This window comes from Podarcis tiliguerta (genome assembly GCF_965153285.1).
Source record: "Podarcis tiliguerta genome assembly, chromosome: 12".
Classification (NCBI taxonomy): domain Eukaryota; kingdom Metazoa; phylum Chordata; class Lepidosauria; order Squamata; family Lacertidae; genus Podarcis; species Podarcis tiliguerta.
In genome coordinates this window covers 28,937,040-28,950,179 of record NC_139545.1, presented here as the reverse complement: position 1 = coordinate 28,950,179, position 13,140 = coordinate 28,937,040, and the positions used below count along the sequence as shown (strand labels likewise).

The 13,140-nt window shown below is 41.9% G+C and overlaps 1 protein-coding gene and 1 long non-coding RNA gene across 7 annotated transcripts in view; one reads left to right on the top strand and one right to left on the bottom strand.

Moving 5' to 3' along the window:
• Window positions 1-2,727: 2,727 nt before the first annotated feature.
• On the top strand, window positions 2,728-9,933 carry LOC310661226. Its single transcript, XR_014503843.1, has 2 exons — window positions 2,728-9,561; window positions 9,825-9,933. It is a non-coding gene; the product is annotated as an uncharacterized lncRNA (long non-coding RNA).
• Window positions 9,934-10,995: 1,062 nt separating this feature from the next.
• The window catches only part of DGKB (diacylglycerol kinase beta), a 323,351-nt gene continuing 321,206 nt past the window's right edge, over window positions 10,996-13,140 (bottom strand). For all 6 annotated transcript variants that reach the window (XM_083405386.1, XM_083405389.1, XM_083405387.1 and 3 more), the window contains one exon: window positions 10,996-11,395. In XM_083405386.1, the coding sequence (XP_083261512.1) occupies window positions 11,288-11,395 (108 nt within the window). In that variant the 3' untranslated portion in view covers window positions 10,996-11,287. The remainder of the gene's footprint in view (window positions 11,396-13,140) is intronic.

Here is a 13,140-nt window from a genome sequence, read left to right as displayed (position 1 = left end):
CAGTCACATCAACGTTTGCTGCTTGTTGTGTTTAACTTGGAAAAACAGTCGCACTTAGCGTTAACCAGGTCTTCCCAACTAGCTTGTTTCAGGATTCAAGCTTCCTTCCCCCCTTCCTTTCTTTCACGTTTACCCTGAAGCATAGCAATTGTACTCCCATTGGACCTCCTCATTTGCAGAGCACATGCTCAGTGATGCTGTTACTTTATGAAAAGCAGTTGTGACCACTGATATGCTCCCCAACACGTGAACAAAATGTCCCTAGGCAAATTTGCTTGGAAATAAGTCTCTTTGTTTTCAGCAGGACTTGTTCTGAAATAATGGTGCCTATGGTGGTAGCTCTAGACTCTTGGGGGGCCCTTGGGCATGGTACCTTCAGTTGCTCCCCATAGCTTGGAAAATCAGGACATGCAGTCTGAGGCTGCATCTGATCTCCTCAGATATTCACTGCAAAGTTCAAATAGTAGCACTGTCAGGGTGTTGAGCCATCTGCTGGTCTTGGGACCCTGGCATAGTGAAGTTGAGTGGGTGAGTTGGATGAAGAAGGCTTTCACAAGTTAAGAATGCTAACGATCTGGATCAGATATGTACATTAATAAAGTTATGGCCTCTGGTTCAAACCATTTACTGTGCCTTCGCTCCAGGGATGTGGGGGTAAAGACTCCACCAAGTGGCGATTAAAGGCTGCATCATTTAAATGTGGTGAAGGATTTAGCCTTTGGTATGCTCTCATTGCTGAATGCAAGTGTGAGCTACTCACTGACTACAGAACAGATGTTTCAATGTTCAGACTAACAGGAAGCTACCAGCAGCTGCCTGGTTTTGTTTTTTGCCGAAGAGTCATTGTGCCAAAAGATGCTCTTTACAATGACAAACAGTCCACACCTTTTGCAAGAGGCAAAATTGTTAGCAGAAACAACAGAACTACGTCTTGCAGTAGTTTTACTTTCTCATCTGTAAATACAAGGCTGCTGAATTGTCTGGAAAGATCTTCTGTGGTGGTCCGTTTCTCTGTTGCCTATCTCAGTGTGGTGCCCATCAGACACAGTCAGCACGGCCAATGGTCAGGGATTATGGGTTTTGTGGTACAACAACATCAAGTACCCTGCCTATCATAGGGGAAGTTTTTAATGTTTGATGTTTTATCGTGTTTTTTATATTCTGTTGGGGGCCACTCAGAGTGGCTGGGGCAACCCAGTCAGAGGGGCAGCATATAATAATAATAATAATAATAATAATAATAAAACATGTAATAAAGGGAAATGCAACACTTTTTAAAATGAGGAATGCATATCAAAAGATTTGATCTATACCTGCCAATTTAAAAAATCCAAGAGGGTATTTACAGTGCAGTTCTCTGAATATTAACTCAGAAGTGAGTCAAAGGGGATTTACTTATTTACTTCCAGGTAAGTTGGTACAGGATAGCAGCTTTAGTCTCTCAAGTCTTTCCTCTCCTTGATATCCCTACTGTAAATACTGCCCAGAAAGCAACAGAAACATTGCCAGATTCTGTCTGGATAAAAAAGAAATTTCTCATATTTTGGATTTATTCATCAGTTCTGCATTACTCTACATCATTTCAAAATCTGTTCAGTTTGCATAGATAGCATGTTCTTAAATTGTACATATTTTTCCTATTAAATTCAGTATATATACCTCTACCGTAGGTGATTGTATTTATTTTCTGCATTGCACGATTGCTTCACAATACTAGAAATACAAGGAACTGTTATTGTAGAATGTCGTTGCTGGTGAGATTATTTTTGTTAGGTGATTAATGAAGTTACAATTTTAGTAGTTACTGGAGGAGAGTTACAAAGCCAATGGCTGATGTCGGTGGTGGTGATTGACATTTGTTTTCTTAAGGACAACATAGTTCAGGGTTTTTGTTTGTTTGCTTTTGTGCAATTCGCCTGATACCATACATTCAGCTCAAGCAGCCGTCTGAAACAAATATCAGATAGGGTTGCCATAATTCAAACAGTGAAAATTGGGACAGAGCTTTTTTCTCTTTTTTGCCCTCCAGATTTTTTTTTATTTTTGGCCAAAGTTGTTGGGCTTTTTTGAACTATTTTATGGAAAATAGACAAAAACAGCACTGCTGACATGGGCTGCCATACGTCCGGATTCCCCCCACCCCCCAGATATTTGCCCAATTTCTGCCAGGACACTGCTGCCAACTGCAGTGTTACGGATATGTCCCAGAATTTTCTGGACGTATGGCAACCCTATATAAGAAAACAGTTTTCTGCCCTAAAGCTTTAGCCAATGTGGTGCCCTCTGGATGTTATTGAACTACAGCTCCCATCATCCTTGTCCTCTGGCAATGCTGGAGGGGGCTGATGGGAACTGTAGTTCAACAATATCTGGAGGTCACCATGTTGGGTATCCCTGGTACATTGTATATTACTATTTCATGGCCAGAAGAATTGTTTTCTTACTGACTGCATTGACAATACAGTGGTGCCTCGCAAGACGAAATTAATTCGTTCTGCGAGTTTTTTCGTCTTGTGAATTTTTTCGTCTTGCGAAGCACCAATGTGTATTGACGGTTTCCCATAGGAATGCATTGGCGGTTTAAAAAAAAAGGCGCAAGACGTTTTCGTCTTGCGAAGCAAGCCCATAGGGAAATCTGTCTTGCGAAGCAACTCAGAAAACGAAAAACTCTTTCGTCTTGCGAGTTTTTCGTCTTCTGAGGCATTCGTCTTGCGAGGTACCACTGTACTCTTTATCCTGCTGATACAAGTGGGTGAGCTATGCATGGCTTGCACTGGATTGGCCAGGAAACAAGCTGTTGCTCCCCAGTTCAGATGTGTGAGCAATTTGGCCTGGCCAAAATCTCCCAGAGACCTCAAACACCATCCCATCCTGATCTCCCAAGCCCCCTTTACCTGGCTGCTGCAGTAAACAGCAAAGAGGGGAGGTCTCTCTCTACCTCTTCCACTTGGTGCCTGATATGCTGCAGAATGGTGTGCCAAGAGAATCAAGGTTCTGGTCACCCCTGGGAAATGTAGTTTTCCTAAAGCACCATGGGGTCCTTGTGCCTTGGCATGGGGTCCTAAATGGAGAGGGAAAGACTTCTGTCTTTCTTTTCCTCACAGATGCCTGTCACCAGCAGCCAAACCAGCCAGGTACCGCACGTGGGAGATTACGGAATGAATGGTTTGGAGCAGGGGTCAGCAAACCTTTTCAGCAGGGGGCCGGTCCACTATCCCTCAGACCTTGTGGGGGGCTGGACTATATTTTTGGGGGGGAAATGAATGAATTCTTATGTCTCACAAATAACCCAGAGAAGCATTTTAAATAAAAGGACACATTCTACTCATGTAAAAACACACTGATTCCCAGACCATCTGTGGGCCGGATTTAGAAGGCAATTGGGCCGGATCCAGCCCCCGGGTCTTAGTTTGCCTACCCATGGTTTGTAGGGAAGGAGGGTTGGGGAATTACTGGTTGGGAGGCGGCTTGGATAAGAATTATTCTTCAGATCACAATTTAATCCAAGATTTGGAGGTCCCAATATTCACCTTTTCTGTTGCATAAACATTATACCCCCCCCCCCCAAATCCCCTCACATTCAGGCTAAGGAAGTACAAATTTTGCCAACATCTTAATTCACTTCCAATGTAAACATATGGTCTGTATCTTCTTCATGGCCTTGCCGAACGCTTATCTTCTACCTTTCATCTGTCCCTATATCCCTAGTGCAGACCACCGCGCTCTCTCAACACATTACCTTAATTCACTTCCAAGGTCTCCCATCTGATTCTTCCTAACTTCCTCTTATTCTTAGAGCATTTGTCCAGTCCCCTTTTCACACTAGTACCCTTTCAAGTGTTCACATCCACGTTCCTACTAAAACAACAGCAATACAACACCCCTAGTGCTTCAGTTCCATCTTGTTTTCTAAAACTGTAAATAGCTTACATGGACATGAATGGCATTTATAGTAAGTTCAGGGCCAAACAGCACATTACGGGAGAGATCTGTGATCGTATCATGCCAGGGGGGAAAACTGCAAAGGTATATCTTTTTACCCAGGCTTTTTTGGATAGGGGGTGTTAATAGTTGCTTATTTCCTGCAGATAATTTTATTCATTGGTTGCTGGTTTAACTGCATAACTATATTTTGATTTTTTTTATTGTGATGTAATCTGCGCCGGAGCCTTTTTATGCATGGGAGGTGATAAATGTGCTAAATAAATGAAAAGTACTGGTAAATAAATAATAGTGCCTGACCATTTTAAAATTTTCCTGCTGGAAAATCCAGCATCCTGGTTTCACAGTGGTCAATCCATAGAAAGCTTGCAAGGGGAATCTGAGTGCAATAGGGCTCCCCCTACTTGTGATTGACAACTGACTGATATTCACAGGCATAATGCTTCAGATATTGGGAGATAGTTCAAAGCCATCCTGGCTAGCATAGAAACAACATATCAGGATTGATTTGCATTAGGGAATTGGCAGTTGGTAGTTAACCCTCCATGCATCTCAGACCAAAACCAAATTGCCTCTAGTTTTGCTTCCAGATAATGGGAAAAAAAAGATGTTGGAAGATATAATAATGGATATTCTAAACCACATCTGTTCCAGCCCTCACTGAATAATCTGCTCTCTCTCTCTCTCTCTCTCTCATGCATCTGTTGAACACTGTTTTCTCAAGTTAGGGAGGTATAACTGTTTTCAACTGTGTAAACCAGTCTTCTCAAACCTAGAGATATTTTGAACCCCCATGATTCTTGACCACTGGCCATGCTGGCTGAGTCTGATTGGAGTTGTAGTAGAGCAAAACTTGGAGGGCATCAAGTTGGGTCAGGCTAGTGCGAAGCATCACGATGGTACTGTGCAAGTAAAGAGATGGGCAACAAGAACGACAGACTAAACTCAAGCATTCAATTTCTTACCAGACTAATTGTGAGAAATGAATGCTCTTATCTGTTAATATTGTATGTACAATTGAAGCCATCTATATAAGTGCTACCTAGCACCAAATGTGGAGTAACCTAACCAAGCCTGCTTCAGGTCTGAAATAAGCAGTAGTGGCTTGTGCTGCGTATATTTTAAAACATGCAAGTCAAAAGGTGAGACTAGAGCAGTGCACCCCATTTGTTGCTACACAAGAGAGAAATGCCACTTTCTGCAACTCCTGAGCAGCGTACGATTGTGTGAACGTAGTGATATAAGCTCGAATTTGCTCTGTCGGCCCATGCCTATGTGCAGCAGAGCACAGGCGCGAACTCTTAGGCAGCTAAAGGCACGCTAGCTAGTCTACATTCTGATCTCAGTCCCTGGGGCTGGCAATCTCTGTGAATGACACTCTGTGTTTATTTGAAAGCAGCACTCGGTAAATATTGAATTGTGCTAGTCTATCATCAACACAGGTGTTGTTTTTTCTGTAAATACCAAAACGCTGCAGTGACTGCTTACTCTTTCGTATGACTCACTCTTTGCAAGCCGTCCCAAGGTGCTTCTTCAGCAAACTCTGAATCATAGCTAGGAAACATGTGAAATGGCTCCATGCTGGAAGAGTCTTGGAGATGCGAGGAGATTCACTGAAGAAAAGGGAAGGAAGGATTCAAGTCCATAGCATCAGGCATTTTGGAAAAAGAGGAAGTGGCAAGTGACATGAACACTGTCTTTTTCTTAGAAGGTGGAAGCTGCCCATCCACAACTATTCTTCAGCAAGGTGTGGTTTTATAAAACACCGCTGAAGTTTTAGAAACACACCATTCCTAATAAAATAGGAGGAGGATTTACTTTCTGGAAGCTCGACTTTCTCCACTAGCGCCAGCCCTGTGTGATGATTTTTGGCTTTTTTACTTACTAGCTGAAGCCCAGATTCATAAAATGTCTGAAGCAACCAAATGGTTCTAAATAACACCACCTGCCTCTATGTCCCAGTTTCAGAAGTTTGTCCCCAGGCTAGGTTTACAGCGGAATCTTCACCATATTAACTCAGAAAGAAGTCGCACTGTGCTCAGTGCCTTATTCCCAGGTGTACGTAGCCCAAATTAGAAGAGTAAATAACAAATATATTCATCTTCATGGCACAACAATCCATGGCGTTTTTCTTTACTTAGTGATGGGTATTGCTGAATGACAACTCCCATCAACCTTATGACTGGAGTTGATGGGAATTGGCTGGGGTTGATGGGAATTGGAGGCCATGGGTTCCTCACCCTGGACTTACAGGCTAAGGACTAACCTATGAATACCTTCAACCTAGATCTAAGTTGATCCACTGCTACTCAGAGATGCTTGCATTCCAACTATCCCTCACGCCACCCAGCTCCATCAAGGGTGCAGCAGTACAGACCTCTGTGATTCATTCAACTAATCCCTCAGCACAGGCCAAAGAGCCCTTTAAACAGGTTTGCCCTGGAAACACAATCACTGGGTTTGTTTGTCCACAGAACCTCTGGTTTCTTTTCTAGATAACTCTCCCACACAACACAGCAAATGACTTAATCTTATATTTGGACATATTTCCTAACAAGCCTTGGTGTAGTATCCACCAAGGGAGGGTTAGGGATGAGGGAGAAATTGGATTTGGTTCACACCTAAAAGATGAATCTATCAAATTCACACTTTCTGAAACAATAGGAGAACCAAAACACAGCCATCCACCCAAATTTGTGCTCATCCAAATTTTGCAACGAGATTCTCCAACTAATGTTTACAAAAATGCATATATTAAGGGAAAGTGTGCATAAACATGAATATATTAGTGAAAACAAAATATAAATATGCATCATATTAGGAAAATTGCTGGGGAAATTGTGTACCTTAGTCAAAACGGCGTACATAAATGTGCCTATTGGGAAAAGTTGACATTAAATGCCGATGAATTTCTAGGAGGACTTTTTTTAATTCTGCAAATTGCTGCAGAAATGCGGAGAACTTAATTTAAGATTGGAAAAATAATAAATGGACAATACTGAAACTGACTGATCCTTCCACCGCAGAGTCTTCTGTCAAGGATCTGTTGAAACACCTAGCTACCGACAAATATTTGTACCACAATTAAGCAGCAATTTCCCTTTCTTGCATCCTGTAGTCTATGCCCCACATTCACCCACTGTGGCAAGTGTGATACTTCTTGTGCTTTCCTCAAGAAGTCTGCTGCTCAAGAAGTCTGTGCAGAAAGCAATAACCTGAGCAGGACTTTCCTTCAAGACCATCGTTCAAGGACAATAGGTGCGGGGCAAAGGACTAGCTCAGTGGTCCCGCCTGTGTAGTAATTTCATGTGCAAGATACCAGAGCAGCATGAGGAGAAACCATAGGGAAACAGATCTCACACCACTAAAATTATGCTTAGATTTTAGTTTTTGGAGAAACTATGCCTGTAAGATTATCACACAGTTACATCAAGGAGCTGGGGCTGTTAAAGAAAAAAGTGTGGTTACAAAGAAGGTGAATATCACTTGTAGAAAACTGTACTCATAATGTGAAAATATTTATTACCTATAGCCATAATTTCATAAAATCAATGAACATGTCATGTGATACAGTATGTGCAAGATGGATTTGCCTTTGAGTCATGGATATCTGAAGTAGCCATTGCATCAGATATAGGTGTACATTTGTTTGTAGCTTACAAGAGAATTATAATTCTGACACTATAGTTAACATCACTGGACCCATACATGTTGAACTGTACAGCCTTAGGTTTGGAGACAGACATATCTATTGTGAACCACCCTGGGATCTTTGGATGAAGGGCGGTATACAAATTTTAATAATAATAATAATAATAATAATAATAATAATATCATTTCTTAGCCTAATGCTGAATGTTATGTTAAGTGGCATTAGTTTGCTAACATTTACTGAACATTAAGAGTATTTTTCACGTACTGTACGTTGTCTTTGCCAGCAATATACTGCTTCTGTGTTCTTCAATTACACACAGACGAAATCTACCAAATCCTATAATGTACTCAAACTGTATCTAATGTACTTACATCCATGCACAATACCGTGCACAACAGAAAGATTTCATGTTGTTTGCATTTCATAAGGATGAACGAATCAATAGGAAAAAGAGATTTGATAAATCATTAGCAAAGTATGAGATAGATTAGAAGGTGCGAGGGCATTAATAAATCATGCATTTCAAGCAAGTTGCTCTTCTTGGTGGAATGCCTGAAAGCAAAGCATGCAAGGATGAAACTCAAACTAAAAGGGGAACGGGTTGAAAATCACAGTGGCTTTCCCCAAAAGCAGTTTGCTATAGATGTATAAGTTTATACGTAACATAGAAATTGTTGGCTGGCCTGGCCTTGACCATAAGACAGCGGCACTTATATTGCACAAAACAAGCTGCTTTGCAGTTTTCCAAGCTGTTAATACATTTTCCAGGGGGCCATGGGTGGGAAGTAAGGTACTGAGCACAAAATCATCACAGCAGAAATTCTTGGAATCGAGAACACAAAAAAGGCAGCAATATCATCAGTTGTTTTGCAATTATAAAGGAAACAAGCCAGTGACACCATTATGATGGCCATAACTCTGAGTCTTCCAATCCAGTGTCTCTGCTGCGCATGCAGTAACAGGACCCTTAGAGGCAGCTTCTAAACTTGTTCCCCATTTGTTCACATGAGCATTCTGAAATACAAGATACGAAACCTCCCCAAGGTCAATGGACACACACATGAGCCCATCTGATTGGGGTGACCAGTTGATTCATGGACTATTTTTATAAACACAATAAATAAATAAATACTTAGTAAGAATTAATTGTAATTAGTGAATTTCAGTCCCCTTTCTTGCTACAGGCACTGCCAAAGTGATCAAAAGCGGGTTTTGATCCCAAATGCTTACTTTTGCATCAGCCGATTTTCTTTGAAACCTCGCTTTGCTAAATCTTTGGTGGAAATGTGGTTTATCAGGCATGTGGCTTGGTTATGATGTGGCACACCTACTGCTTCATAGGCTAATATGCAAGACTGCTCGGAAGTTTGATATATTACGAAGATTTAATGTGGAGTAATTTTTGGCTTGGTTTCAACCACTGCATTTCTTTCCCAGATATGCTCTTATATGTTTAGATGTACACTTAAAATATTAAAGTATGGATGTGGCAAACAGACAAATGTATTGTACAAATAACACCTGTCGGTGAGACAGGATTGGCTGAGTCTCCATGTTGAGTCAATGCTCAGCGACAAACCCAGGGTTTCGTCTTGTATTATGTGTAATGGTTTTCCAGCTCAGATGTATGTTAGCAATGCTTCTTTTATTCTAACACTATAGTGTGGGCCCGCATTTGCGATGGGAATATTTTGAAGTTTGATCATGTGGAACGAAACAGCCCATTATGTAATGTGCTTATTTTTGGGGTGGGGGGTGGGGAAGGCCTCCCTCTGGGTACTGCGAGGACTTGTTTCCATGGACCAGCATCAGTGGGCATTTAATTGGAAAGCTTGCAAATATCAGATAGGCTTAGGATTTAAATATGTGATGTGATTAATTAATATGTTTAATGCCAAATTTGGAAGAAAGAAAGATGTTAAGTGATTAAGTTAATTTTATAAGAACATTAGTTTTGGGAAACTGTTAAAATGATATACCGTATTTTTTGCTCTATAAGACTCACACTTTCCCTCCTAAAAAGTAAGGGGAAATGTGTGTGCGTCTTATGGAGCAAATGCAGGCTGCGCAGCTATCCCAGAAGCCAGAACAGCAAGAGGGATTGCTGCTTTCACTGTGCAGCAATCCCTCTTTGCTGTTCTGGCTTCTGAGATTCAGAATATTTTTTTTTCTTGTTTTCCGCCTCCAAAAACTAGGTGCGTCTTGTGGTCTGGTGCGTCTTATAGAGCGAAAAATACGGTACATTGAAATACAACCAGGGGGATATGGGGAAGTCACTTAACAATGTTACAAATATTGGTTTAAATAGGCTGAGATTTATGCTTGTTTGTGTATTTGTTTGTTTAAAAAAATTATTGGAAAATTAATAAAAAAAATGGGGGGGGGGCATCAGTGGGCATTTACACAGGGCCCATAGCCCAGCAGAGGCCCCAGTGGCAACAGCTTCCTGGACTTGCTGCATTGATGAAGGAGACTCAGGCAGGTGCGGCGGTGAGGGGGGGTGAAATTTGGCACGCCACCCACCCATGACTCCAAAGCCTACCCTGAGGTGTCGGGAGAAGGGGGAGCTGTGCCGCATTCCCCCCTTCCCCCTTCGTTTTGACAGCTGAGGGAGGCATGGAAGTCGTGGGCGAGCGGCGCACCAAATGTCCGCCATTAATGTCTCCCTCCGTCCCCATGGGTGGCTCGCGCCGCCCCCATCCTGCGCCTGGGAGGGCACCCTCTGCGCCCCCGCCCTTGGACTTATCCCTGCTTACCTTTTGCCCTGCGCTTTCTAGGCAATGGTCTGCACTTTCCTGGTCTACGTCCAAGCACTTTTTCCTTTTTTTTCCTAGAAAAACCCACTCTTTACAGCTGAATCGGAGCAAATGGCAATTTGGGTATTCCTGCCGATTGCAGTTTGTTCCAATTCAACAGGCAATGTGGGGTTGCTTGTGGATATCGGCAGAGAAGAGTGCTCAGACACAGACCTGAAAAGCTCAAACCTGTGTCCTTTCTGAGAGAGGGGACACCCCCCCCCCTTGCAGGGTGTCTGCCTTGCTCAAGGGCCCTCCGAAAACTGGAAATGAGGCTGGTTGCTTCCTGTTCTGTGTTAAGTCTAAGAGAACAAGATAGCACAAATAGTTCATGTGCCAGGTTTTAAATGATCAGATCTGCACTGAATTCAATGGGTGAGATTTAAGAGGGAAGGCCGGGCAAATACTAGGATGAACGTTTGTTATTCCTCAGCATTAATCAGGAAAGGAAGCCAACCAAGGCTGCAATAAGCCTCATGGCACTTTCTTCAGAAGATGCCAGAGTAGTCCAATGGGTTAAATATGCCATCTGAAAGACCAATCTGAGGTTCACATCCTGGGAAAAATCACATTTCCAACAGTGTTGCATTCTCTCTCCCCCCCCCTCCCGTCCCACAGCATATTTATCCTGCAAATTAGTAATGGCAATGCATGCAACAAAAATATGCTTTATCACTTTATGTAAACATTAGCTTTCTTCATGCAAAATGCCTACAAAACTGTGGCAATAAATTATTCTAATAGCATCGTTTTACATTAGCTCAGTCACAGAAACTGTTATTCCAGATTCCATGATTATGCAGTAGAGAACATTTTAAAACCCTTGAAAGGTTTCCAGCGTACATATTCCAAATCCCTGCTAATTTGATTTTGTAAGGATTTAACTAAAAGAAGCTTATTCTTTGCTGCAGTTCCTTGTTCTCTTAATGATGGAAGAGAAGAGCCCAGTTTTGGGAGGTGGTCCCATCAGTATTGGAGCTTGGTTCTTGTGGGTGATTTTTATCTGGTGAGAGAGAAAAGAATTATTACCTAATCAAAAGATGTGAAAGCAATAGATCACAAAAAATGATTATTTTAAGTTTCCTTATTAGTTACATATCAAACAGCAATTTTGTTATAATTTCTTGTTCTTATTCTTGTTCACAATCTAGTTCTATTATACATTCTAGTTCACAAATAATGTTTGTTACTTTAAAAGAAGCAATTGAACAATGCTATGTTAAAAAAATAGGGGAGGTGAATGAATGAATGAATTTTGAGACCATTGCCTAGGCAATTATCGGTGTATGAAAAAAAATCACACTCATGGTTGGGCAGAATCTCAGTTATCAGACATAATTCTAATTATACAAATTAACATCATAAGGTGTTGTAAAAAACCATTTCCCTTTTTTTAGATTAGATAGATAGATAGATAGATGATAGATACCTGAATTATATTTATCTGCACAGTTGTAACTGATTATTGATCTGATTGACATAGTTTTTTTTTATAAAAAAATAGTATTAAATACTATTTCTCCATTTAATACTTAATTACTAAGGTCTTTAAGTGGTGTACAAGAAACTCAATACAATGAAAATAAAATAATAATTTAAAAAACTCATAAGTAAGTATAGCTATGTTGTAGATATTTCTATCAGATCACAATCCTACTATATAATAGATGTTTATGTGTATTTTGATAAACTGGTTAGAGTGAAAGATTCTGAGCCATTTGAGTTGGGGAAGAGTATGTATGTACTTAATAGTGTTAACTTATTTTTAGTTGCTATTTTGTTACTATTGTTTTGTAGATTATAAACGCTATGCTGATTCATTAATCATAGGATACGACTCATAACTGTGATGTTCAGCATCTCTTTTTAGTTGTTTGTTTGTTAATAGTGTTTTATAGCTCGCAGTTGTTTTACTGATGATTTGTTCATTTACGTCACATGATTTATGCTGCACTTGTGGGGGTTCCATTATGCTATTCTTATTTATTGTATGCAAGCCGATTTGGGATTCATTTGAATGGAAAGCAGCACAAAATACCAGTCAACCAACTAAAATTATAAAATGTCTTCAGTAGGCCCCAGAAGTTCAACAGGGATTGGGCACGTCTGACCTCAACTGGAAGGGAGTTCCATAAATTTGGTCCACAATACTGAACACTTGGCTTTTGGTAGATACAAGCTGTGCATCAAAGCCAATGGGGAATGCTAGCAGTGATTTTCCCGAAGATACCGTATTTTTCGCCCTATAGGACGCACTTTTCCCCCTCCAAAAATGAAGGGGAAATGTGTGTGCATCCTATGGGGTGAATGCAGGCTTTTGCTGAAGCCTGGAGAGTGAGAGGGGTCGGTGTGCACCGACCCCTCTCGTTCTCCAGGCTTCAGGAGAGCCGCAGCGCCAGCCCCACGAGATTGGGGGACAGCGGGGAGGCGGAACGCTGCTATCCCACTGTCTCCCGATGTGGTTTGGAGGCTGACGGCGGGGAGACACGTGCTTCTCCCCGCCGTCAGCCCCGCAAGCTCCGGGGACAGTGGGGAGGCGCAGCGCGTCTTCCCACTGTCCCTGGACCTGGTCTGCAGGCGGGCGGTGGGTAGAAGAGCGCTTCTCCCCGCTGCCTGCCCCGCAGGCTCCGGGGACAGCGGGGAGGCGCAGCGCGTCTTCCCGCTGTCCCCAGACCTGGTCTGAAGGCAGGCGGTGGGGAGAAGAGCGCTTCTCCCCGCTGTCTGCCCCGCAAACTCCGGGGACAGCGG